The 22,951-nt window shown below is 28.4% G+C and overlaps 1 protein-coding gene across 1 annotated transcript; it reads left to right on the forward strand.

Annotated features, from left to right (window-relative positions):
- Positions 1 to 3,666: 3,666 nt before the first annotated feature.
- Positions 3,667 to 19,678, forward strand: LOC107454549 (cyclic GMP-AMP synthase-like receptor). The gene is made up of 7 exons (XM_016071786.3): positions 3,667 to 4,408; positions 6,234 to 6,659; positions 8,174 to 8,392; positions 11,013 to 11,174; positions 14,056 to 14,220; positions 16,388 to 16,519; positions 19,006 to 19,678. The coding sequence occupies exons 1-7, from the start codon at positions 4,115 to 4,117 to the stop codon at positions 19,189 to 19,191; spliced, it is 1,584 nt and encodes a 527-aa protein (XP_015927272.1). The 5' UTR covers positions 3,667 to 4,114; the 3' UTR covers positions 19,192 to 19,678.
- The last annotated feature ends 3,273 nt before the right edge of the window (positions 19,679 to 22,951 follow it).

Below are 22,951 nucleotides of genomic sequence, written 5' to 3' on the forward strand. Positions count from 1 at the left end.
CTGCCTCTGTAGCATCCAAAGTTTAGTTGATTTTGATGTATAAATAAATTTTTCAGACCTTAAAATTGTGTTTAACATCGTTTTGTGACAAACATTTAAACGTGTCACTTGAATAAGTTTTCTGGTTGAATATTTAACAGTCGATGCTAGTCAGCAAACTCTTCTTTCATCAAGCTGGAGCATAGCTTTAGGTTTTGCCCAATGATTCCTTTTACCATAATTGTTCACCAAGGTAAGAGAAAAAAAGAACTACAGAATGACTTCCTTAAGCTCGTAAAGCGATAATTTTAAATAATCTATACTATAGGGGAGAGTGGGGTCAATTGTAACAGGGCACGATTGTAACAGAGCAAATATTTCCAGTGTCGGGTTCTAGATTTGGTTCCTAGGTGATGCACAAGGTGTATTTAATAAATCTACATGTACACCCGTGATGGCAATCATTTTTATGTACTTTTGAAAGAGTTAGATCACAAAAGATATTTTCACGCCATGCAAGTACTTTTTTTGGTATTAGAATATTATATTGTAACAAAGTAATTTTGTTTAAACAAATAAAAATTAGTAACCGAATATGTAAGTGGACACCTTAATTAACATTTCAATAAAAAAAAGATTAGTTTTGCTAATTAACTAACATTGTTTTTAACAAATGAAGCTGAAATGGCGTCTTGGGGACAATTGTAACAATAAGTAAAGGGACGATTGTAACAGCTGAAAATAAATAATCTTATGTTTACAAAGCATTACTTAAGTCTTTAAGAACCACCAATAGTTTCCTATATCATTTATATTATGTTGCATGTGCATTATTTTATTTGTCACCTTTCACAGCATAAATTAAAATTTTTAACCCCTTAAAGTTAAAAGCTTAACCCTTTAGGTCTCTGCTCATTATTATTTTTACTCCTAAAATATCACTACTTTTTTGATCAATAAAGAAATATATCACAACTATGATACTATGTATAATTAACTATGTTTTAGTTGAATTTATGAACTGTTACAATTGACCCCGTAAGTGGGGACAATTGTAACAGGTGCTCGACTGTCAAAAATTGTTAATAACTAATATAATAACATTTAAAATTAGGTATTTATTTTTTTTTCTAGTAGAGGATAGTCTACTTTACTCGTCTGTCAATTAATACTAATAATATATTGGATTTTTTGTTAGTTAAAAAAAGTTAAGTAAAAAATGTTACAATTGACCCCACTCTCCCCTACTGATATAAAGTATTACCTAGACTTTAAAAGGGATAAAATATTCAAATAAGAAAAATTACTTTTTAGTAAATTGGCAATTTATTGAGATTTTTTCTCTTCCTTAGATTTAAATTATTAACCATTAATAGCTACTCACAGGACAAAATGACTTGAGTATGTGATGCAATTGATGCAACCTAGTATACAAACTATTATGGGTTAAACTCAATGAAAATTTTTACTTATTTTTATGAGTGTAAACAATGCAGCGTTGGTGTAGCTTTAGAAATATTAAAAAATTGGACCAAAATTCTTTTCATTTTCATCTAAATTTCTTGTGGTTTTCCTACTTATTGACATTTTCTGCTATTTTCGTATGTAGCATAGACGGCGCAGGTCAACTTAATGGTTATGAATAAATGTTATATTCTTACAACAGTTATAAAACTAGCATATTGTGAAAGCTTTAGGGTTATTTCCTAAGATGGCAGAGCATTCGAAGAACGCCTTTATTGATTTAGAGCTGAAGGTTGTGACACCCAGAAGAAATCTGCAACGTAGTCTCAGCGTAATATTGGTGTTATTATTGATGGCGAGGGTCCGCCAATTACTGACTACACTGTTCATATACATGGTGCAGTGTCACATTTCCTTATTTCAATTTTGAAAATTAATCTGTCTTCGGATCATCCTCAGGGATGTTTCCCAAACCGTCGCTAATAGCCCATTACGCAGCTCTAGTGCGACGTAAATGAACAACAACAACAAAAATTTATCCTTCTTGAATAATATATTGCTAATCAATTTTAAATAGAATATCAGCTCCTACTATTCATATGCAAAATGTACAGTGAGCAAGAAAAAAAAAAATAAAGGACTACCCTGAATAACTTTTGGTTTAAGGATCGTATTTTCGAGTTCTAGACTTCATTCTTAATGGTTTAAAGGGTGGTACTTTTTTTGACTCACAGCATTTATATTCTACAACGCTGCATATGCAGTATTTTGTACTTGAAAAGGTTTTTTCATCAAAATGAAAATTCATATAAAGTATAATTTAAGAAATTTAGAAAATTTCTTATTCTGCTCCGTTGATTTGTCCTCAAATCATGGTTTAGAAATCTGGTCACGTTACGCAAGGCGACTAATTTTCTAAACCACGATTTCTAAACAATTTCACATTAAGGTACCTTAATGTAAAATCTGATTTATCCTTTCCATTTGTAGGAGCCATTTCCTTAAGGAGCATTCATCTTAGATGCGGTTGCCTCACATCTGAGTAATTTCGAAGAAATGTAAGAGCCTATAATTGGTAAAATATATTTTTTCGTGAAAAATTCCTCAATCATGTTAGTTTTCTCTCTGAACGGTGCCGCATTAGCCATACGATTTGAATGCTCCTTTAAGTACATTAAGACAACCTGATACGTCTGTCACTTCATCTGTTTTTTCCAGATGCAAGGTGAAAGATCCTGTATGGTGTAAGTACTCATTCATGACATTTAGTTTCATTTTACACCATTATTTTGAGTCCCGCAGTGGACTGATCGTCAAGACACGGTTCCCAGCAGATCACCGATGTCAAGCATCACTGGCTGCGGTCAATGTGCGGGTGGGTGACCTCTTGGATCAGTCTGCGTAGGGACCGAGGGTGTGCGGTATTGGTCCTCGTTAAACTGTTCTACCGTAAAGTGCTCGACTTCACGTGCAGGTCGTCGGGCTACCGAAGCGGGGGTGCCATTCCCTCTGTTGAGGATCAAAACTGTGATGGCATGTCTTCGGATCATCCTCCGGGATGTTTCCCAGACCGTCGCCAATAGCCCATTGTGCAGCTCCAGTGCGACGTAAATGAACAAATCAACAAATCAATCAACCATTATTTCGCATATTCTGAACTGGTGCGTTCACATTCAGTGAGAATGGCTCTTCAATTTGCCAAGGGTTTGTCTCATCTCTGCTTACACAGCTACAATTGGGTATAATATGAAAAAAACACAACTACTTCGATTTAGTAGGAACAACATATGACGCAATGCTAAACGAATGGAATTTAGTTGTTGTTTATTTAGTTATTGTTATTAGTAGTTGTTGTTATTTGTTTTAGTTGTTGTTTATTTAGTTGTATTTAGTTTCAATAACTTTTCTTTATAATGCAATAAAATCTGGCGAGCAGCTATTTAAACGATCGAACACTTCGTTTGTTTATTTGTGGCTTGAAGTTAGGCTCGCAGAAAATGCCGTTCATGGGTTAAATTTAGTAGGAACAACACAACCTGTGACGTAGGCTATATTATACCCAATTTCGAAATTACAAGGTTTAGAGACCGTTCTCGCTTTACGCTAAAAAATCACAAATGATTACTTTTTCCCGCGAAACATAAGCCAATCAATTTTTCTCTCGCATCTCCGAATTCACTGATAGTGAAACATCCACATTTGTGATTTTTTTCCGCAATCATTGAGATCAGCCTTTAATAGCTCCATTTCCCTTACTTGCTGTTCACGAACCTCTGATTACTTGAAGATTATCCTCACTGATTGAAAAGATTTACAAAGAATAACTTGCTGCATTCGCTCGCATGTGACGAATACATATTTAGTGAGAATGGTCCTTCAAAAAACCAGTCCAAAATAACAAAAACCTTCATTTAAGGTTTCTTTAATCACGCAGAAATAGAAACAATAAAGCTTTAAGGAAAGCTAAAAAAAAAAGTAAACATCAACGCGTGCGAAGAGGGAGTGCAGAGTAGTTAAACTTAGTTTCACTATCAGCTGCATCATTACAGTCATCCCAGATCAATTATTAAACCGGAATCGTGTTAGTTTGAAAATTTTCTCTGAAAAATAAATTTTCCCTTAAAACGATTCAGAGAATATTAAGACAAAAGGGATTCCAGATATTTTGATTATGAGTTTTGTTAAGTGTTTGAATTGTGATGTTTGCAAAAGATATTTTAATATATCTGATGAGCACTTCCCGGAAGAGTTGTATGATCTTATTAAAAAATATAATATTGATCAGTTAATTTGGCTGTGCCAGGTTTGTAAGGCCGAAAAAGATGATTCTCCTCGTTTTATGAATGTTTTAATGGGTGAGGTGAAGAATAATACTGAAGAATTGAAGAATATTAATGATATGCTGATTAATATGAATGATTCAATTCAAAGCATTCAGAAATCAAAAACCTTCGATTTACGAAAGGTATTTTTGTCTAGTTTATTATTTAATATTTGTATTCCCTTTTCCCCCCCAACAGATCTAAATGTAGACAAATAAAACAATATAGCTCTTCATTTAGACAAAGCAAAATGCATCAAAACTTTCAATGTTTTCAATATTAATTAGTTTTTTGAATTCAGTTTTCTTAATTGTTACCTGACCATTTAAAAAGAATTAATTAATACTGTATATTGGTAATAATTGTTAACAGTTTATTTAAATTTTTAGTAAAAATAACAATGAAATTTAGGTTATGAGTATGTTTTACTCTTAATTCTAAGGATTAAATGCGAATATTTCCGCATCGTGATTCTTCACTCCAGCTACAACCCCCTAGGAGCCGAATGGATTTTAAACATGCAATTTTTTTATAGAAAAAAATATGCAGAAGTTTGTCCAGGCCTTCAAATTTCTCTTTTTTTTGAAATTTTTTTTTTAGTTTCTTCCCGGCCGCTGTCAAGAAAAATCAGAAATCTTCCCAAGCAAACAAACTTTGATTAGGATCAATAAATTTCCTGGGAATTTAAGAAAATGCTAGATTTTAGTTCAGTGCAGTGAAAACCTTTAATAAAATTCTCGTAATTTGTAAACTTTCACAATCAAAATTCTTAAAATTTTGTTTAAAAAAACAATAACACGAAATTAACATGTCATAATTTCTGTCTTGTTACTGGTCTAAAAGAAAATTACTATTGATCAAGTCTAAAATTAAGTTTAAAGTTAGTATTTAAAGGTGAGACAATGCTCTATTTCCGGTCACATTAACGGTTTTAAAACATGGGTTGCCAATTATCGATATCCCCTCTTTTTGAAATTGACCCCTTTTTCTTTTTAAATCTCCCTCTGCTTTAGAAGGGTGTTGTTGCAAAATTCATTTGCTAGAGTGGAAAGGATCCATGTACAAAAAGAGCAATGCTTTGGGATGGCAAGTCTTTCACAGTGCGAAAATTAAGGAAAAAAAATCATTGAAAAAACTGCCCTGGAGGAAATAGGTTTCTTACTATTCATCTGGAAATAATTCATTTTGTAAAAATGTCAAATATTGAAATAATTTTTTTAATCGCATAATTGCAACATAGATATATACATATAATTGCAATATAGATATATACATATATATAATTGCAACATAAAATTTTAGTATTAATTTCTAAGGTATTTTAGTATTAATTTCTAAGGTCTAATTTTCAAACTCATTAAGTATGTGAAAATTAAATAGTAACAATTCGGGATGAAAAATAAACTTAAGTTCTTAAGAGATTAAAATAACTGTAATTAAATAAATAATAATTGTAAAACTAAGTTTTATCATCATATAAAGAATTGTTTTATGATCAATCATATTTTTTTTAGTATAGTTAAATTAATACATCACACACTAAATATGTAATTAAAACTCACATATTGAATTCACAACTTCAAAGGGCATTACTAATTTTTATAGTAAAATGAAGAATGAATACTCAAACCAATTCTTAAATAAAATGATATAAATATTTCAAACTTGTGTATAAAAGTAAAATAAATAATATGAAAATAGCTATTTTTTTTTAAATAGATGAGAAAAAGCTTTAACTTTCTCGTACTATATAAAATAAGTTGTTTTATTTTGAGCTATTCTTATTACATTTATTGCTAAGGAATTTATTGGTGATTTTTTTGTTTCTGCTATTTAATCCAATTTCTTCTGGTGTCCTGAAGGAGTTTCTCCCAAACAAAATATGAACCCTGCCAATGAATAAGCTAGTTTTAATATTAATGTTTCTTCATTATAAAGCATTGCATTGATGATATCTTGTTTTTATAGGCTGATGATTACAATAACTTTGATTCATCTGGTTTTTATGATAGTGGTGATGATAGTGGACTTTCATTTCTTTCTACATCTTTGAGTGCCAATTCTGGTGGTAATAGCTCTCCCACTGGTAGCAGCACTTCTACCATATTGCTGTCTACTGATAAAAATTCTCCTTCTAATAACAGTGCTCATAAGTTATTGAGTAAAATATTGGAAGACATCAAACCTGCTGAAGACGAAGGAAAGGAAAGCCGAGAGATTGTTGGCACTTTTATGAATACTTTGATTAAAAAACTGAAAGAGGACCCAGAATTCAATTGTTTATACAATCAGCCTTACTATACTGGCAGTTCTTATAATGATTTGCGAATAACATCTGCAACAGAGTATGATATCGATATCATTTTGAAACCTCCACCAGGAATTTCTTTGAAGGTAAAAAGGAAATATATTCCCTTCAGTTTGAAAATATTTTTGTTGTTGTTGTTTTGTTTTATATATTCAAACCATAACACTAAAAAACTGGAAACTATTTGGCCTTATTCAAAAAGTAAGTTGAATGGAAAAAACTTATTTTTGATCGTTAGTTTGAAATTCAAAAAAATGTTTGCTCTAACAAATGCCAAGCTAAAGTAAATGTTTGGGAGGGCAAAAGCAGTGCTTGAAATATGGCTATATTTAAATGGTTTGATTTATAAATAATAAATTTAATGGTTTGGTTTATAAATAATGAAGTAGGATAAATGTTATTAATAGATATTAGAAATTGTTAAGTTGTCATATTGATCCCAAATCAGTATACCTGTATTCAAGGTTTAATCACTGATAAATTAGTTTTAAGCAGTGATAAAGTCATATAATTTAATGTTCAAATTCTAACCTTGAAAAGAAAAAAAGTCTAGAGAAATTATAAGAATTTTTCTATTATTACCACTTATTCCTTTTTAAAGTCTAGTCTAAGTGCAATGTCATTTTAACGTTTATACTGAACCATTCTTTTAGGTATAGTGACTAAAATTTAGTAATTTAATTCGCCAAAAGTTACAAAGAAATAATTTAAATCATTACTTCTTCTGAAGATTCTGGCAATTAATTGTGAAGCATCTCAATTTTCCTTTGATTAAAGAGTAGAATCCCCCATAGATTCTAATCTTAGGTGGTTATGCTCTATGGTCAAAAGTTTCTGAAATAATATTGATCAAATCACGTTGATGATCAAAAGTCTTGGATCTTGGGATGTTGCCAAATAAAATAATCAATATATTCTGAAATTTTGTTAATCAAAATTTTAGAAACTGTAAAATAGTTTTTAATGGGATTTGATTGAATTTTACAAGCAAAATTTTGATGGTGTATGCATTCTTCGCATGCCTGGCTAGGTAATAGCCAGTCAAGAGCTTAGACAAAAATTAGCCTTATGCATTTATTAGATTAAAAAGATATATTTACAATTTGTGGAAATTTTGTTTTAAAGGGTATAGTTAATTTATAAATCATACTTTTAATGTTTGAAAAAATATTCACTCTTTTTGTGAAATACCAATCACTTTGGGTATTTTTTTTCCATGTTTTTTTTTAAATATTTTTTTATTGGTTTTTATATTTGGTATGGAACGAAAGAATGGCCATTCTGAATTAGTGTATTATTCTTAATGCATTATAATTATTTTAAGGAATACTTTTATGTATATACTAACATTAAACATAAGCTGTGTTATTATTAATCATATTCTCTTTATCATTTTGTATTTAATACACCATTTATCTATTGTGGTTAATCCTAATCCTTTAATTTCATTTTGTCTATTGCAATTACAATACTTCGATGATGAAAATATTAGAATTATGATAACCAAATAATTGTTGATATGCATGTATCTACTAATAATGTAAATTGATAGATCAATAGGAATTTACAATCTTTAACTGCCATATTCTCTGTTTTGCAGGTTCAATTTTTCGAAAAGACTTGTGTGTTTGCTAAAATCAAGTGGGAGAAGTTGAAAGAGTTTTCTGAAAAAGAACAATATATTTTGACATGGTTTGAAAAACGGTCAGAAAAATGCTCTGATGGCTTTTATCTTCATCCAGGGAGAATTAATTCATGGCTTCAAGGAAAACTTGTGAAATGTTTTAATAATTTTCCTTCATGGGAGGGAATGGAAAAAGTAAGTTTCTTCATTGCATGAGTTCATTGAATTAATAATGGTGAATAGTATGGCAAAGACAATAGATAGTGCACAAAAACTGATAGCGAAAGTAAACAACATGACCTGACGCTTGTTATTACGTTTGTTGATATGCTCCAAGGTCAATACAATTAGTAATGATGTGACTTGTGACCAATGCGTAAAAAAATGTTGATTCATTGTGGAAACGGAAAAATAGTTTTTAATGGGATTTGATTGAATTTTACAAGCAAAATTTTGATTGTGCACATGTGATCTTCGCATTCCTGGCTAGATAATAGGCAGTGGTTGGAAGTAGTGCACTATAAGTAGTGAAACTGCTGTAGTCGCTGCGTTTTTTCGTAGTTTTTGTGTAGTGTGTTACTTTAAGAAAAAAAAAAATAATGTAGTGAGTAGTACGATACAAAAAAAAGCAGTAACTTGTAGTGATTCCTGGCATCTACTCTTATCGTTAACCTCGAAAAGAACCACTGTTTTAATGCAGCTAATTTTTCAAATTTTATTGGTTACAAATCTTCGTGTGTCCATCATTGGATGCAATGAAAATGACCTTGTGGTTGCAGCTGAGCGTTAACAGAAATCGTGTATTGAAAAATCATATATAACTAATATTTGAACTTGCCATTACTAAAAATAGATAATTCATTACTTTGGTGAAATTTTCTCATCCAAATGCACTCTCATGAAACATTGATATTATTTAAAAGGAAAGAAACATATTTTTGATGCACTTAATTTCTTAGAGGAGATAAAAGAGCATTAAACAATTAAAACATCTAAGTTCGTCTCATTAAAGTAGTGAAATAGTTAATAAATTTCTTAAGTAGTTTGAAGGCACTACATTTAAAAAAAGTAGTAGTAGTTGTAGTTAACTACATTTATAACAAAGTAGTAGTAGTTGTAGTTAACTACATTTATAACAAAGTAGTAGTAGTAAACTGCAAAAATAATGTAGTTTTTCCGACCACTGGCAATAGATATGCAATCATTTAATCAGGAATACATATTCAGCGCCCCTCACATTTTGACAATATCTCCAAAATGGGAGATTTGACAGATAAACTTTGTCAAAGAGGGAAAAAAATTAGACCCAAATTTAGACCCAAGTTACTTTAAGTTTATTTATATCAGTTAGAATATATGAAACAAAGTTATATTTTTCATTTTCCTAGTCATGTTTTTTTTATTATTTAAAAAAAGTTTTCTCTAATAGTGGCTGTGCCTAAAAAAATAATAATTATGAAAATTAAAATTGCAATCAGAAAGTGAACACATTTGTGAAATCTTTTTTATAATTCTTACTTAAAACCTGCTTTCAAACTGAAGTGTAGTTCTATAATGTTAGAGCTGTTGGTCTCCCCACCATTTCCCCTTGATTAATAATAGTTACATTCATATGTATTTATTGATGTGTGTTCAAAAAAGATGTTTATGCATGTAATAGCTTCATTTTGGCACAGAGCATGAAATAATTTTGTAATTTTCCAAGCCCTACAGTTTTAGATGCTATTGTATTGATTTATTTCAATTAAAACAGAATTTCAGTAGATCTCCGTATTTACAAAACAGTCTAGATTGAGACTTAACTAGTTAACTCTAAATCTGGAAACTTCATAAAACAGACAAAAACTGGTTATTTTTTTGTGTCTGATGTTGTTTGGGAGAAAGTAAATTTTTTTTCTCCAATATAAATCAAAACATGCAAAAGGTACTGTCTAATTTATTATTATAATATTGAATTTTTTTTGTAAATAATATACTTGATACTTCTTATGTGTGCAGCTCTAGTGCGACGTAAATTAACAACAACAACAACTTATTTGTAATTTAAATATAATTGTTAATGTATTGATGTATGATGTAAGTATAATGTTGTTAATGTCATTTTTATTATAAATTTAAAGGATGATATAGGATGGCTTACTTTTAAAAAAGTTAAATTGATACTACCCAACAGTTTTTGGATGATGCCCCTTCTAATATAAAAAGTGAAAAGCTGCATTTTGGGCATATTTTACTTTTTTTATTATCAAAAAGGCAAAAATGCTGCAAAGACAGGAAAAAAAATATCCGAAATGAAATGAAACTACTTTCTGAAAAATCCAGTATATGTATAAATACATAAATCAGGTCAGTTGATATCTCTAGTGCTATGTTGTTTTCATTGTTGCTTTTCTTCAATTTTGTAATGCATTTAATAGCACCACTTTTTGCATTTTTTCAGAAATGCATAAAAATATCTCCTACACCTAGGAAATACTTTTAAAAAGAAGTCTTCTTTTCTGAGAAAATTTAACAGAATATTGACCAGCAAGGAGCCGTTTTCAATAACACAGAGTAAAAATCAACAACAATTTTTTTTAAAGCCTTTTTATAGAATCTGAATGTCTTTCAAAGTGTGCAAGGTGAAAGATATTATCCTGCAGAAAAAAATAGCACTTATAAAAACAAAATCAATGCTCAATGATTGCTAACTGTCTGTGTTAGAAAATACAGATTAGCTGTATGTATTTTTTATTGATTTCCTTTAGCATTAACTAGTATTTTCGTTGTATGAAATATAACGGAATAAAAAAAATTATTTCTCTTTTCCATTTAGCCAAAATTAGTAACGAGTGGCCCTGCTAGTACTGTCAAGATAACTACCACCACTGGGAAATGCATCGATTTAGATTTAGTGCCTGTGTTCAAATTTGACTACTCCATATTTTCTGAATCCAACACTCCAAAGCTGCTTCGTGAATTCAAAGTAACCTCTGATGTAAGTTTGATTGCAAATTATTAAATTTTAAATGATCTATTCTTACTTTTGTTTAAAAATGCCAATAGTGTATATGCTATATAAATGTAATTATAAGCACTAAAACTTTTTTTTTTTTTTTGAAGGAAGGAATTTAGATTTATAAAATAAAAAAGTGTATTACTTGGACTAAAATTCTGGAACAGCATTCTGCTCCCAAAAAGAATGTGGTATAGGTGTTTTTTTGGCCTGACTACACCCCTGTTTGCTCTGTGCAATGCAAAGAAAAAAAAAGTTTGCAGTTTTTATAATAACAACCTGGAACTTTTTGTCCACTATTAACTTATATGTCATATAAATTAGGTGTGTTCAAAATTTCTACTACATATTGCCGATTTCTGAGCTTGTGTGGAGGGCAATCCCTAGGAACTGCTGTGGAAAATGTCATGAAAAATGAAGAGCAGTGTTGGAGCAGTTAAAATATTTAAAAGAAATCACTGATTTAAATTATATATTTATCTAAAAAGTACTATTTATACAAAACTCCATAAGGCTGTGATAGTAAATCATTGATATCAAAACTCATTGATAATAAATGTTTTATTCATAGAAAAAAAAATTAATAAATTGAGAGATACTAATGTATTATTTTTTTACGAGTTTAAATGTAGATAAGAATGTAACTTTTAAATTATAATTTTTTATTATTACTTATTTATCTTTTTCATATTTTGATGTACTTGTCCTTCCTAACCGGATTTGACTATGATTGAGGGAGGTATCGTAATAAGAATATAACTTTTAAATTAGAATTTTTTATTATTACTTATATATCTTTTTTATATTTTAATGTACTTGTCGTTCATAACGGGATTTGACTATGATTGAGGGAGGCATCGTAATAAGAATGTAACTTTTAAATTATAATTTTTTATTGTTTCTTATATATCTTTTTCATATTTTAATGTACTTGTTGTTCCTAACCGGATTTGACTATGATTGAGGGAGGTATCGTAATAAGAATGTAACTTTTAAATTATAATTTTTTATTATTTCTTATATATCTTTATCATATTTTAATGTACTTGTCGTTCCTAACGGGATTTGACTATGATTGAGGGAGGTATCGTAATAAAAATGTAACTTTTAAATTAGAATTTTTTATTGTTTCTTATATATCTTTTTCATATTTTAATGTACTTGTCGTTCCTAACTGGATTTGACTATGATTGAGGGAGGCATCATATCTATATGAATGACAACATTTTAAAAACACACAAAAAAGCATTTATTTTAAACAAAAAGTAACAAAAAAGCACAGCGTTTCAAAATATTATCAAAGCCCATCAGTTCTTTTTTACATCTGTTGCCATTCACAGAGAAACTCAAATATCCAAAACAAGTTTTGCGGCGCTGGCTCAAGCCACTTGAGGCCTGATAGGTGGCGTTGCACACCCGCCTACACTGCAGTTGGTATTTGACGCAACAGTACTCATTGTAGTTAGTAAAATAAATTGCTGTTTTATTATTAATAAATATATTTCAATTATACCCATTTAGTTTTATACACATATTTTGTAAATAATAATTTTGAAAATATTTCGAATTTCGAAAATTGAATTTTTTTTTTATAAATTACATATTATCATTGAAGCTTAAGAAAAGTGCTTATTTCATTTTGAGGTGCAGGGGTGATTGTGCTCCGGAAAAAATCCAGATTGCCGGATTTTTTGCTAACCGCGATCCGAAAGTTTCCGTAAATCCGAAGTCCAGAAGTTTCAAGAAATCATCGATCACATTTATGTATAAAAATTCTTGTATATTTTATTTAAAAATATTAGAACTGGAATTTATGCTTGGCATCTCTTTCATTTGTAAATATTTTTACTGGTTGAATAATAAATGTGATTAGAGATAAAAGTAAACTTAACTTACACATAATTATTCATTTAAATTATGCTGCATATAATTCATTCAGAATATCATGTTTTGAAAATTTCAATGATTTAAATTTATAAAGATATAAAATTTTTGAAGGATTTTACTCAAGAAATTTTCAGGAATTTTGAGTTGAACCCACAATTACCCCTGGAGGTGTAAATGATAAGCAAAAAACAAAAATTATCTAAGTTTAAACTGTTTCGTAAAAATTGTAGCATTTTAGCAAAAAATTATAGCATTTTAATTAGAAATAGAACTGTTTGTTTTAGAAATATAACTGTTTATTTGAATAAATCATTACAAAAGTTCTCCCTGAGATGAATTTGAAACCCTAATTGTAAGTATGATCATTTTGTAAATGCTGTTAAAAGTCATAGTTTCACAATAAATTAAATATATACCATTAAAGCAATGTGGTAATTAAATTTTCAATTGAGGTCAAATTTACTGATTATATAATAGACAAGCTTCAATTTGAATTATTATTTAATTTTATTTTAACTTTTTAAAAGGATAAATAGTTATTAAATGATTAAGTACTTAATGACTGCTTCATGACCAAAGTCATATAAGTTGTATTCAATATAGTAAGCCTGTTTGTAAGTATAATTATCAAATTTTAGTTTTGAACTAACCAAATAAGTTATGAATATTATGTAAGGAACAGAGGCTTAGCTCCCAACTTAGTTTGAATTTTATCCCAATTGAATGAGGAACTGAAATATCTTAATTGGATAATTTTTAATTTTAATCTAACAATTTGTTTAAAGTAACAAAAATGATTGTAAAACAATCATTAGGAATTGGTAAAAAAGAATCATGTAAGCAGAATTTTAAAAAAAAAGTTAAATGTTTGGTATCTTATCTATATATTCTTCCATTATTTTCTTTAATTTATAAATGTAATATGCTTTTTAGCTAAAATTTATTTTTTCTTGGTTGCTAATTATTATTTTTACAGAAAGAAATGTGCTTATTTGTACCCAAACCACTGAAGGCTGGAGGCAAGTCGCCAACCAACTTATCGCCAGACATAAACAGTGTCTGGAGATTAGATATGCCAGAATATGAGAAAGCAATTTTGAGCAGCAAAGCTTGTGCCAAATGTGTAATAAAGCTTTTGAAGGTTTGTTCCAATATCAATAGTGCTTTTGGAAATAGTTGAAGTTTTATTGGATGTGTTTAAAGTTCTTTAATATTGGATTAACAATTACTGTGTGATGTGTATTTACAAATTTTTAAAAAAAATGAAATATGTATATTTCATGGATGCACAACTGATGTCCAAAACCTTTGAATTGGCCTATAACCAATCTTTAATAATAATAATAATATATATAAAATAAACATTTTGGAAAAAAAGAATATTAAAGTTGTTTTGTACTTCTAAAGCTCTACCATTATGTCAAATAACAATTTTTAGCTGATAGTATGTTATTTTTATAACTGGTGCAAGTTTGTAGCAGTTATTCAAGGTGTTAGTTTAAGTTTTGCGCATTTTCAACCGGTACCCTCTATGCTAATTATGTAAATAATCCAAAATATTAATAATTAAAAAAAAAAAAGCAGTTCTGTAAGAACCAAAAATGGTCATGACTAAAGCAAAAAAGTAATCTGAATAGAGCATAAGTGAAAATACAGAATTGGGTGCCGAATTCCATTTCTGTACATTATTTCCATTGCTCTACTTTAATTTGTGCTTCATTCACATTTTGCTTTAGTTTAAATGTTACTTCCACTTACTGTCTAGGCTTTTAAAAACATGCATTATTCGAGAATTATTTATTGAGTTTGAAGATTTTGCTTTAGGTAACTAGGTAAAAAAAATCTGCTCAAATCTATGTTTTATTTTTATTTTTAAATCTAATAATTTTTTTCATTATGTACGCTATTTGTTCTTTTTAAACCTAAGATAATTCTTTTCAGTAAAGTGGTATATTTAATTTAAAATTATAGTTTTGCTGCGAATTTGTCTTAAACTGTTAGCTAGGTGGCTCAGCAGCCAGTGTGCTTGACTATTAAGCCAATGGTTGTGGGTTCAAATCCCGCTCAAGGCATGGATGCTTTTTTCTGTTGGGTGATGTGTGAATATGGTGCGCCCAAAAAACGAGTCTGTGATCATGTGGCATGGGTAATATTGCCCATCTCCATGACTTTAGCTCTGAAGTGCCCACTAGCTAACATTAAATGAGCTAAACTTCCAGCAACTTCTGAGGCAAAGAACAAGAAATTCAGTGCCTGCTGTTCTCCCAAATTAAAATTCTCCTAAATTATTGCTTTTTTTTATTTCTTTGACAAAATTGTTTTAGGAACATCTTTATAAAGCTTGTTTTTTACTAATTTTATTCAGTGGAGAAAAAGTTTAAAAATGTGACGTATGTCACAGCAAAAAAAGTTTCTGGTGAGAAATTTATGTGTTGAGTGTGATATTTTTAATGATAATTGTGAATACTATAAAATTGAGCTTAAAAATAAAATACAATATAACCTGATTATGATATTTTGATGACCAGATAAAAATATTGTTATGGGACTGATATATTCACAAAGTTTTTTTTATTTCCAATGAGCTGCACAATCGGTCTTGCCGATGAGCAGACCTAGTGCGTTCTCCAGAGGTGATATCCACTTTTTTCAGTGACCACCACAATGGGTGAGATATCGTTGGTCATGTTAATTTGGACGTCTAGTTTCTGCCACACTAGATGGCAGCACCGAGACTCTATTTGGATGCTAAAGTGCACTAGGAATTTAATTTTGCTGGAAATGCCAAGAGCCAATAAGGCACTCCAGGGATCTTTTACATTCGGCATAATCATACGACATGGCCGCTGAGGATTTTCTGCATCCCGAAAATCCGGTGTCTGGGCCGGGGATCGAACCCGCAGACTTGGGCTCAGAAGGCCAACGACAAATCAACTGCGCCACCCAGCCACATATTCACAAAGTAAAAAGTTTAAATTTTGGCTGTTTGGTTAAAGTGTAACAGAATGTATTTTGATAAAAAATTATGTCAAAGCATACTGAAATTTGAAAATTTCGATATGCAATAGAATAATGTATTTTTTTATTGCATGTTTAAATTTGTTAAATGATCTATTTTAGTTATGACAAATTATTAGGATTTAGAAAGAGTAAAAAAAAAAAAGAGGATAATCTTTTATAAGGCATTGAATAGGAAAATAAAACCTGGCATGTTTGATATTAAAAAAGGAAAGAGATTTCTGTAATTAGTTATCATTTTGTTATAATTTTTGCTTTGTATTTTAGTCAAAGTTCACTTCATTTTTCAGTTAATGCGAGATAATATGGATTGGAAAGGGATTGCCTCATATTACTTAAAAACCTTAGTTATGATTAAGATACAAGAAAATCCTTCAGAGGAATATTGGAAACACACATATCTGTATGAAAGATTAATGGAGGTATGAATTTGTTGTTTTGGTTTAGAATGGCTAAAAATATTTGTTTTATTTATTTTAAAGGGTGTGACACTATTTGTGTCTGTTCGACCAAAGGCTTGTTTTTTTAAGCTAACTTATTGACTACATTGTAAATAAAAAACTTATTTATATCTATCTATATATATATATAATTTAACATTATTTAAAATGTTTTTTCCTACTATTTGTAAGTTATTTGAGAAAAAAACAATATTTTGTGAAATTAAGTGCATGCATAATAATAGTCTAACATATTAATCTAATAGTGTAACACCATATATCTTAAAAACTCATATTCAAGTGTATATTATTTGTACAATTACTGTTACAGAGTTTTTTATTCAAAATTTTTTGTTAGTTATTTAGTCTTCTGGAAGTGTTCAAGGTTTTTTTTTTGGTCAAACCAAATTGAAAGTTTCTATATCAAATTTTAAAATGACATGTAATGTTTAAGGTGAGGTTTATCATTTGATAATTACAACTGTACTATAAGTGCAATTACTAATACAAAAAAGTTTTTTTTTTTATGAAATGTTTTGTAATTTTTTTTGTAAAATTCAAATTATTGACCCAGAAACAGGATTCCCATTCTTCCTTAAGGGCTTTAAAACCTACTTAATTTTTATTTTGGAAAATAAAGGCCCTTAAAAGTATTTATTTTTGGTTCAAGGTTTTTAAAAGTTCTTCATTTCAGTTATCTCTAGTTGATTGGAACAATTTTTAAATCTTATAAAAATATTTAAAACAAAGAGTCTGTCTTTCTTTCACCTAGAATGAGACTCTGCAAAGAGGGTAGAACATTTTGTGAACCCCGGAGAAGGATGTTGTTAGGGTGGCTACTGGCAAGGGGAAAAAAAAGCATGCCCTTGGTGCGATTCTTTCATTAAAATTATTTTATTGTTATTTTATTCTTCTCTTTGTCTAGAGACCACATGTTTAACATTCTGAATGAAACCAATAGGGTGAGGGGGAATAGAATACTGCATGTTTTAGAGATCTTGCTTTTGTTGGAGGTATTCACATTGAATTTCAATATCAAAAGAGTTAAAAAAATTCAATTCTACTGGTAGCGCACATGTTTATAGAAATGAAGTAACAAAAAAAGTTTCAATCCATTGTTCACGTTTTTTAGTAATAGTTGATTCCTAATCAACAATTAGTAAAAATCGTGAAGAATTATTTAAATAAGTGTGTATGATATTTCAAAGTGTAATAAGTAATTGTAAAATTTTAAAGAACTATAATATTTTTTAAAATTTTCAATTGTACTCAGAAGTTACCAGTTCTGTAATAAATACAATTGTATTAGTACTTGCTATCTAATATAAATTGTTTTTTTCCCTTCTTTTTTAGAATGATAAATAATTGGTACTGTCACTGTGGGTATATGCATACCCTCCAACTTATGAGGATTTTGAAAATAATTCTTTCTAGTGGTAGCGAACCAAAGTAGAAATTTTTAAAGCAAATGGATCTCTCCTAAAACTTTTATCAGAACTTAAGAATCTAGCCATATGGCCTGCACTTTTATAAGTAATAGTGGACAAGTTACGCTAAAATTAATTTTTTTTTAAATATTAAGACATTAATTTTGCTACCGTCTGAAAAGAAGATTTCTGAAACTACGGAAATTCCGTAGCAGTTGGAGGGTATGGGTATATGTATATTTGATGATAAATAATTATTTTTCATTTTTACATCCTTAATTTGTTTTTAAAAAAAAGTCTCAATACTCCTTAGATTTTGGTCTGATAAAAGAGTAGGAGGAACCTTGAGTGAATTATCAATCAATAACTTAAATAAATTGTTGACATTCAATATATATGTTTGGGGGACCAGAAAGTAATGTCGTTTCGGTGCATTTGATATTTGTTATCAAGATTTTATTTCTAGTCAATAATAAATTCACCCTCGTTAGCAACAACCTTTCAATGCTGGATTAATAATGCATGGAAATGAATAAAAAAAATTGGTTTTTAAGACTATAACAAATATTTAATGCGCCGAAACGACATTACTTTACGGTTTCACTAATATATAAACATGAATATCGGGAATAAGAACTTTAAAATCAAATGCATTAAAACCATTATATTGCTTTGGGAACCAGATAAAGATATTGCTATTTGAGGGATGTATTGTTATGTCAAGTGGTGATATAGTCAATGTAAAAAAGCTTGCTTAGTATATATTTTTATAAAGTTAATATGTATTTTTATAAAGTTGAAGCATTTATACTTTATAAAAATATATATTACAACTATTTTTTAATTTCCCTTTTTTAACAATTTTCCTTTTCAATTGTATTGTTTTTGCTTTGTGCAATTTTTATTTAATTATTTTTATTAAAATTTAAAATTTTTAATTCTTTAGGAAGCAAGAAAATAATTTTCTTTCATTTATTTAAAAATAAATGTTATCAGTACCAAATATTAGATTGAAATATTCTCAATTTTTTTCTTCTTTAGGCATTGAATGAGCTAAAGAAATGTTTGGAGAATAAAGCAATACCATGCTTATTTTCAAGAGATTATAACTTGATTTACCAACTTAATGAGCGTCAGTGTGAAAACTGGGCCAATAAAGTCAAAAGTCATATTACATCTATTACTTCTGATGTTAACTCTTTGAGCAAAATATTGAAAGTAAAATAGTTTGTTCAATGATTTTTTTAATTGTTTTTTGATCAACACTTTTTAATGGTATTTTCTTCTATTATAAATCTGTTAATTCAGTTGCAATTGGTTCATGGCAGACTTTTAATTTCTTACTCATGTTCTTTGGCATAGAATCATTCTATCTACCCTTTTATTTCTGCCCTAGTGCCTTGCATTTTTTTAATCTGACGACCCCAGTCTGTTTAATTTTTTATGAAATTTTTGATTTTTTGTGAATTAGTGTTTGCCATATCATCCTGGAATTTGATGGCATTAAAAGCCCATAAGAGAGAAATTTGTATTATTACGTCTTAAGATTTTTTTACGACATTGCCCCCACCTTCTTTTACATATCTTCTTCTCAGTAGTTGGCATTTTCATTACAGATTTTACTTCACATTAATCAAAGCAATGCAAGTAATCCCAGTATTTTTTAAAATTTTAAGAGAAGGTTGAAATTGTTTATTTTATTTATGGGATTTTATTTTTAATTAAGTGATATTTTTTTCAATATACGTTATTTTTTTATTGTTTTGAAACGTAATTTTTCTTTGTTTTCTTTTTTTCTATTCTTTATGTACTATAGATATATTTTTAACGCATAATATACTCCACAGTAATTGGCATTTTTGTGGCAGATTATACCTAGTGTTAATTGAAACATTCCAAATAATGCCAGTAATCATCTTATTTATGAGAAATTTAAGAAAACACTTAAATTGTTTATTTTATTTACATAAATTTTTTTATTACAAAATTATATATTTTTAATATGCTTTAAGCTAATTTTTTCTGAAACAAATGTTCTTTGTTTGATTTTTCTTTTGTATTCTTTAAGTATTATACATATTACAGGCATACTCCTTACATATTATTACATATCTCTTTCACAATAGTTGACATTTTTATGACATTTTATACCTAGTATTAATCAAAGCAATACAAATAATGCCAGTTATCAGAGAAGGATAATTTTTTGATCTGATTTTTGCCTTTGAACAATTTAAGAAGACAATTAAATTGATTGTTTTATTTATGTGATTTTTTAAATAATGAAGTGATATTTTATCAACAACTTATGAATTGTCTTTTCCCTTAACATAATTTTTCATAGTTTGCCTGTTTTTTTTTTCTCGTTTTATATGTAAATTACATTTAAAAAAGTCAAGTGCCTTGAGTAAATCAAAAGTTTTTTTTTAGTAATGATTTTGTAAATCTAATTTTGAAAATCAAGTTTTTTAAACTCTGATTAGTGAGTAATTTATGAACTCTGCGCTAGAAAATATTTACTAAATTTAGTAAAAGGTATTTGTTTATTTTCTCATGTTTTATAGATTCTTCTCCCTATTCACTTTGCTTTAAAATTAAAATTTTTTTTCACTGAAAAAATCTTTTTTAAAAATTTTACTAAAATTTATAATAATTGTTATGTATTTTCAATTATTCTAACAAATAAGTGAATTATCACTAAATGAAATTATAATAATTTTTTAAATATATATTTTTTATAGATTTGTTTTTTTAGTTTTACTCAAGTATTTTTTTAAGTGTCAATTTTGAAGCATATTATTGAATGTTGTTTCTTTTGATATTTTTGTGCATGTTTAAACTTTGAAAAGGAATCATCTTTAAAATTTATAGTTACAAAATAGTTTTTTCTTTTCAATCTTATTTATTTTGTGTGCAGGTTAGACATCTGAGTTGCACTGCTTAAGCATTACTAACTTCTATTGCAACATAAGCAAACTAGAATATTAATCATAGAGTAGAAAATTGTTTTCTTTTAAGGATCATTTATGGAATTAAGAATTTAATTATGTAGTTTGGAAATTTGGTCTTCAGATTTTTGTGATAGGTATCTGAACAGGCCTATTTTAATTCTAGATTAATTGAACCAAGCTATTTTAAATCCGTTATTCGCTCATAAATAAATTACAGATTGAAAAATAGTTGCATTTAAAGTATTTGCTAATATAACATTAATTCTGTTGGCATTAATAAAATCCTTTAAAATTATACTATATATAGATTAAACAGTACATTTTATATAACTAATAATTATTTTACTTTAAAAGTTTAAGTTTGAGAAGTGTGCAAACATTTTCACCAAGTATTTGGACTCAAAGTTCCTGGAATCAAAATTGATGATTGTTTTTGTTTCCAAAACAATTGCCTATCTCTGTTAACCACATGATTTGTTGGGTACACACCAGCAATGAAAATTTACTGGTCCAATAGGACCACTTAGGTATTCATTTAGTGGTCCTTAATATGGTAGACAAACTAGAGAAAAAATTGAACTTTATAATTACATAATTTATGTCAGACACATGGTGCATATTACCATTAATAACATCTTAAAGCAAATTTGGTTCATTACCCCATAATGATTGAAGATTTTTTAAAATTAAGTGAAAAAAGCTAAACTGATATTAGTAAACAGATTTGACACAGATATTAAAGTAAGTAAATAAATGAGGAAAACAGAAAAAAGTAAGAGCTAACAAAATATTATATTAACAGTTAACTGACTAAAAATTATAAAATTTCAAATAAATTTCAAATGGGAAAATTTTTTTGATCAACAATTATACTGTCAATAAATTTCAAATGGGAAAATTTTTTTAATCAACAATTATACTGTCAATATATGAATGTAAAGTACATTACAACATGTAAATTTGTAATTTCAATATTTATATTTAAAATTTTTTTTATCAGACACTTTCATTTATTCCATTTGTATACCATGCATTTGAATTCCATACCATAAGCAAAACAACAATATTAATACTGAAATTTTTTTAAAATGCTGTGAATTTGATGAAAGAAAAATTGTTCTTCTTACTATTTTGCAGATTCCACATACAGTTTAAGGTGACAAATCTTTCACTTAGGCATATGATTTTGAGTATTGAGTATAGTAAAGTTTAATTATGCGTTTTTTTAATGTAAAAATCCATATGGTTTGTTATTGAAAAATAATTACTAATTAATGCAAACACAGAAACGTTAAAAATTTTGATGAAAAATATTGTTTAAAGTAAAATTTTCTCTTATATCTGGGAAATATATACAAGTTATATAAAGTTTTTATGTTATTATTCTATAATTTTTATGTTGTTAGGCTACACTAGCTGAATACTCGTTGTTTGTATAGGTTGGAAATAAAATAAGTAATCAGTAAATTAGTACATATCAGCACTACAAAATCATGTACATAACTGAAAGGCGTCATATACCAACATAATGGCTGAAGCTAAAAGAATTCTTAATTTTTTCTTTATTATTATTTGTTGCCCTTACCTCTTATTTGATTAAGAAAAACATAATTTTAGAAGTTCATCCCATCAAAATAAGATTAAACTATATTCTGAATCATTTGGCATAATGTTATTGATTGAGGCCTATAGTGAAACTATAGTCACACTATAGTGAAAATTTACCGCAATGAGAGTTTGGTAATGACAGTTTTGTAATAATTGGCTTAAGGAGTGCAACAAAGGAAGTGCTAAGCAAAAGTGTACTTTTCTGTATGTGCCATTTATGTAAAATATATGTTCTTAAACCACTGATTATTATGAAAGTATTTTGTTCAATGGTTGCAGACAAACATGAAAAGTTTTTGAAATGTTTTTATTGGTTATTTATTAATTTATAAAAAGATTTGATAAAATATTAAATACTTAAAATTGGTAGCAATTATTTGCATTTACTAGAATTAATTCCTTATAAAATAAATATACCAATAATAATA

Source organism: Parasteatoda tepidariorum, chromosome 2 (assembly GCF_982258835.1).
Source record: "Parasteatoda tepidariorum strain Cologne lab strain chromosome 2, Ptep-v5.0, whole genome shotgun sequence".
NCBI classification, from domain to species: domain Eukaryota; kingdom Metazoa; phylum Arthropoda; class Arachnida; order Araneae; family Theridiidae; genus Parasteatoda; species Parasteatoda tepidariorum.